This window comes from Sphaeroforma arctica (genome assembly GCF_001186125.1).
Source record: "Sphaeroforma arctica JP610 unplaced genomic scaffold supercont1.1357, whole genome shotgun sequence".
NCBI lineage: Eukaryota > Ichthyosporea > Ichthyophonida > Sphaeroforma > Sphaeroforma arctica.
Window position 1 is genome coordinate 10,290 of NW_014039201.1, and position 6,378 is coordinate 16,667.

Genomic DNA, 6,378 nt, shown 5'->3' on the forward strand with positions numbered 1-6,378 from the left:
TACACTTATATATATATATACGTGTGTGTGTGTACGAAGCATAAGAATAATATATATATATATATATACATATATATATTATTGTGTGTGTGTATTCGTTTATATCATAATTTATGATATATTAAATCTAAAGATATGCATGGCTCGATGAATGTATGCATAAATCTCTGATGATATTGTATGCTGCAGTTGGATTGTTAGAGAGCATATAACAAGGGAGATAGATGTGAACAACAATGTACGGCGTGGAACATATTGAAAGGATCAATGACTCTCTTCATACCACATTCGCCGACAGGTTTTGGTCACCGATATGCTGCTTCGATTGCACTCGATTTGAGTTGAATAAATAGTGTATTCCTTCTAGGTGAATATAGCCCTTTCAAATGCCGTATCATTGGGGCCATCCTTATATATATGTATACACAAGTGTGTGCGCGTATCGTTAATAGAGCGAGCTACTCTCATAGTGGGGGCGAGATGTACCTGAAAAGTAGACTGTTCAAAATCATGTATTTACACTTCGTATGCTTTATTTTATTTTGTAATTATGCTTCGCCTGCCGAAACGTTAGATTAGGGTTTTCTAAAACCCCATCCAAAGAGTCAGAGAAACCCCTCATGTTCAATTCAAACCCAGGTTTTTCCGAGTTTTTCTTCGGTTTCTCCAGGAAGTTATATTGTTTTCCAAAAAAAAATGTCCAGGTACACATGTGGCACAGTACAATAGGGTGAGAGTAGGTACTGTACTGTGAATTTTGGGTCACCCATTAGGATTTTGGAACTTATTTTTGAAACTTCAGAATATTCGAAGAATAATCAGACACATATACGAAACACGCGGCAATATAGAGGTTCTTTTTCCCATACCTTTCACTGTCCGAAGAAATAATGGCTGGAGGTGTGTGGAAAATAGGCTTAGCTATGGTGTAGTGTGTGTTTATCTGTGTAGTAAGTAGGATATATACAGCAGTAAGACAGGCTCGAAAGAGTACTGCTAACAGGAAACATGATATTGCAAATTCGCGAGTACAGTTGCGTCTCAGTGATGCAGAAAAGGACTGTAATCTGAAGTATTGGGTCGTTCATTCAACGATCAATGAGTACGTAGGTGGGAGGGGGGGGGCGGGGCGTGTATCTATGCCGTTTCATATCCACAACCAAACACAATACACAGAGGGCAACCAACAGCATAGAAATTCATATTCAGATATGTGAATATTGAAAAAAACATGTAAACCATATTATACATGTGCGAACGTGAACAAATTCATATACCGGCATGCATGACGCATGCCCCCAGGATGATACGTGCTTGGTAAACCCTTGACAGTCAAATTTGAGCGCGTAACGGATCTATATTTTGAAGCAGTAGTGGGAAATGCAGATGCTGTAATAAGACATCGGGTGATGGTGTATTTTATGACACGGCTGTTCAATACAATCAGTCGTGAATATAAAAATCGAATGAGAACAGTATCAGAAGTATTATCAAAACGAACACTCCCAATGAACACGCACTGCAATCTTTACACCAAATAATCATACAAGAGCTTTTAGATTTATTGCAAGGACGTGACAGACATATATGCGGATATATTATTCAATTGTGCTTACATATATACACACAGAAACTGACTTCGATATCATATTATCGTTTATTTGATGTCTAGTTAAGGGTCAGGCTAACGCCGCTAAGAAGGCTTCCGTCAAGGGAACCCAGAGCAAGGCTCTTCGTCAGGTTCGTCACACAGTGACCTTCCACCGAACGAAGACTCTAAACCAGGCTCGTGCTCCCAGGTGTGTATGGTTAATGCATTCGTTTATATATTTAGTAGAGGATTTACCTATATTGTAGAGAGCAATTGTATAATGTGCATTATATGTAGGGGCTTGTGTCTGATTTCGCATGAACGGAGAAAGGACAGTTTTTTTTCTCGAAACATCTCTGAAAAGCATACCTCGGGCCATAGAGCCACTCATGTGAAAATACTGTTCAAGTCATGGGAGTTGCTTAGTGCTATTCTATAAATATCAACTTTGAATTGAACAGTTAGTTAGTGTTATAAATAGCGGACATATCAATATCAGTTAAAATGGACACGGGCAAGCGGGCAATGATTTTACTTTTTGCTGTGGTTTCTCAGTTGTACATAACTGAAAATATTAGATGCTTTAATGAGCTGCTGCCCGTTCTCATATACTCTCATATACTGATACAAGTTTTCATCTGTATATGTGTACTTTGAATTTAATCGTCGATTGTTATGAACAGCTATATAAATATTACACCGAATATTAGTCGTAGGCGTACATATAATGAGATGATATACACGCATATGTATGATGTAGTCACTGTCACGCTCGGAATTGCCAATGCATATATCCTATTTTAATGTCCATGTACCAGCTGCTTACAAGTGCCTGTTCTACCCTAACTGTTTGTATAGATTCCCCCGTAAATCTGCGCCCCGTCGCGAGCGTCTGGACAAGTTCTCCGTGATCAAGTGTCCCCTGAACACCGAGTCTGCTATGAAGAAGATCGAGGAGAACAACACCCTGGTATTCCTAGTAAACAAGCTGGCCAACAAGCACCAGATCAAGCTTGCCGTTAAGGAGATGTACGACATTGATTCCGCGCGCATTAATACATTAATCCGTCCCGATGGACAGAAGAAGGCGTATGTCAAGCTTTCACAGGACTCAGATGCACTTGAGCTAGCAAACAAGGTATGCGACTGTGGTCGTTGGATAGCCGGCTACTGATTGGGTGACATATATGGCTGTATTTCTGGGGGCGTGCAAAAAGATCAGTGGTGACTAAGACCATGTACGAGCGGGCTATGATTTTAATTTTTGCTGTGGTTTCTCAGTTCTATATAACTGATAATCTTAGATGCTTTAATGAGCTGCTCATCGAAAAGGCGTATGTTATCATCGTATTTGTCCACGACTTATTATACGGTCCCAAATCTAGTGTTCGATTTGTCGCTCTTGGTGCTGGACTATGTATAAATATCTAGTGTATATATATTTACAAGTATATGTACTATATGCATTGTCAAATGTATAAAATCACCGCGTGTTTACTGGTAAATAACTTACTTCTATCTATTTTTTTTAAATATTTTGTACTACAGATCGGTATCATCTAAATGCACCGTGAAATTGTTTGCATCAATGGCTCGAGGTCTCGTTGGAGTGTTGCTGACAAATGCCAACAACCGGATATAGATGTTCGAACAGCAGTGTCGCAATAAACTTCACGTACAGGTGTTCCCTTCGAGTGTATGTATCACTTGTATGATATGCTCAGGCATTTTCCATTCATATATCTGTGTATAATACACTATGTTGAATGCAAGTATGCCAGTAGTATTGTGGCCCTTTTTCTGAACAGAAGCCACATTAGTAAAAGTATGTCGTATATATAGCGATTTTTTATTTTGTGTGTTGTATCGTTTGCGTACATATGGATTTTGTACGTGTTGTGGCTTTCTGCCCACGTGACAGCGAATTAACATCGTCAGGGCACCGGTTTGTGATTATATTGTTTTGGCTAGTGGACAGATGAATGTCTTGTGTGCTATTGATATGGAAATGTGAAGTACTTGTTACATATCGCAAGTATTCTGCATATGTAGCAATGGTGTGTTTGTTTCTACCGTGTTCTGCATGAACGTATCCGTTATATCGTACATATCATAGCAAAGTAATCGATCAATTCACTGAGGAAAGTGTACGCTAGCTTGCAGAACTGTGAGGGGAGTTTAGAATGAGTGCCGAGTCTGAACCCTAGCAAGGCAGAAATACCGACTCAATAACTTCGGGCGATTAAATCGTAGTTTGGTCCCACATCAAACTATCGGCAGCTTCTCGAAGCTATTTGTGTGTATTTGATACTAATATGTGTAAGCCGCAAGTTTGTCGGGTTATAGCCAGATTGTAGTAGTCGAAAGAAGTCCGTACACAGAACGTCGTAATACATCAGGAGCACGTCACAACCAGACGTCAACAGTGATCTCTTGCCACCCCACCCGTCCTAGGTGCATTCTAGCGACTTGGATATTTACACTCAGCAACGTACTTGTGGGAATGACCTAAAAATCAACGCATGATTCATCTGTCGCATACGTATGGCGATTATAGTCATCGCATATGGAATGTTTGCAGGCGGAGTATTGAAGGCAAGATACATACCAACTACTCGTTACAATCAAAGCCGAAATGTAAAGATTCGCGGAATTTAGGGCGAGCTTGTTGTGACCCATGGTGATTTCATTATGGAATGTTTATGCAAGACGCCGATGAGTCCGAGTGAAAAATGAAAAGACGACTTCTTCACATCAGATTCGAACTACTTCTTCACATCAGGCGGGGATTTTAGGTTTTCATGTATGTTGCATATTATATCTCGGGTGTTGCAATTAACGGCATTTCGTCCCAACAGGTCGTAGGGACTATTAGGTTGTGAGCGTGACTCTGAAGCTCTCCGTACATGTAGTATATGTATGTCTTTTTTTTAGGACTACAAAAGAGTATACTGATTATTTACGTCAAAACACATATATATATTTGTTTGTGTGTATATAGATATATATAACTATAAAGGCATATACTTCTATAGCTATAAAGATATACAAATATATGTATATATATATTATATATGTTTGCATATTGTATATATATGTGTGTGTATGTACATATATACTAACACATACCTAAATTCATATATGCCTTCATAATTATTGAATTATATATGCAAATGTACACATATGTGTATGTATATATATATATATCCGGCAGAACGAGAACCAAAATGAAAATACCGGAAAGATATACACTATACACCGCTTGGCTTGTGCTGAGTTACATTTTCCCGACCCAACGCTTGGGAATGAACAGAGTATATAGAAACTGTTATGAATCTGACAATTCATTCATAGGAGCCTAAAGTATGTAAGGTAGTGTAATCAGTGTTAGGAGCCTGCATGATACGTCTTCATGAGGGGGAAGTAAATATTCTAGGGATTTTATAAATACTCTTAGGAGGAACTCAAATGGCTTCACTCTATAATAAATACATAGCCTTATTGGGTGTGTACTCGGATATCGGGACCCTATCCGGTAGAGCGAGGTTGGGGCTGTTGGCCCTGCACATCACAGGAAGGTGTCAGAGACTCAGAGTTGTTTGGCACAGTACAAGTAGAACCGCCAGCCTGAATGGCTTATACTTTCACTCACCAATAACTGTTGCTACACTATGAGGGATCTGTGATAAATACGTCCTTCAATTACCACAAAGTGAGTGTTGGCTTCAGATTGGCAATAGAGAGAGAGTTACTAAATTAACCACAGGTGTTTATTCGATTTGACGACAAGGGCTATGTTCCCAAGTCTCCATCTGCAGGCCCAAGAGAAATGTTTTTTTAGGTCCTCACTATGTGGCTGTCATTGTAGCCCCCTAAGAAATAACAAGTAGAACAGCTAATCAGCCAAACAAAGCCTTCGATGTATAATTTAGAAAGAATCAGCTATGTCATTGCCATCTTGATGGCTTCGATTCTCTATATTTATTGAGCTTCGTCTCTCCGCATAGGTTCATTTTGTTTTGAAAATTTTTACACAATTTGATATATATAACAACTCGGACGCCATAGAGACAGAAAGCAAATATTTATAGTGCCATTTATATTTATCAATAGGGCCTACAAATGGGGTAAATATCCAGCAAACAAATTCCGGTCGCGTGATAAAAGATTCAAGCTTCGCAAAAGTTCGTATTCAGTGAAAATAAAACATAACTCATATTGAGTTTGCCACAGATTCCAATAACCAATCAAAATAAAATATTCATTGGTTTTAGAGTTTTACTTTTTTTTTTAGCAATCTTTCATCGTCAACGTGCTTTACGTAAATACTTATTAGTCAAGGCGGTGACATACCCCACTAAATATATGTTTAGTTGTTTACCTATACATATGCGAGTCACACGAACGCGCTTACGCCTTACGATCTAAAAGATTCAAATGCACTGTCTGTACGTATGCATAATAAGTACCAGTATGAGATGGTAGGGAGCGTGTAACACGTATAAGATCTCGAAAGTGCAATTCACCGCGTGTGACTGTAGTGACGCAATTGGTATCACACCATGTGCCTGAACCATTCGCCTACATGTAACAGATAGCGGGTGTACATATAGTAAGAGTCATGCAAGTATAGCAATATTTACATATATATATATATATATATATATATATATATATATATATATATATATATATATATATATATATATATATATATATATATATATATATATATATATATATATATAGTATATATATATATATATATATATATACGTATATATATA

At 38.1% G+C, this 6,378-nt stretch overlaps 1 protein-coding gene across 1 annotated transcript; it reads left to right on the forward strand.

Moving 5' to 3' along the window:
* The first annotated feature begins 801 nt into the window (after nt 1-801).
* SARC_10711 (60S ribosomal protein L23a) lies at nt 802-3,426 on the forward strand. Its single transcript, XM_014295240.1, has 4 exons — nt 802-900; nt 1,673-1,799; nt 2,450-2,729; nt 3,140-3,426. Exons 1-4 carry the CDS (start codon nt 891-893, stop codon nt 3,152-3,154), a joined length of 432 nt encoding a protein of 143 aa, XP_014150715.1. The 5' UTR covers nt 802-890; the 3' UTR covers nt 3,155-3,426.
* The last annotated feature ends 2,952 nt before the right edge of the window (nt 3,427-6,378 follow it).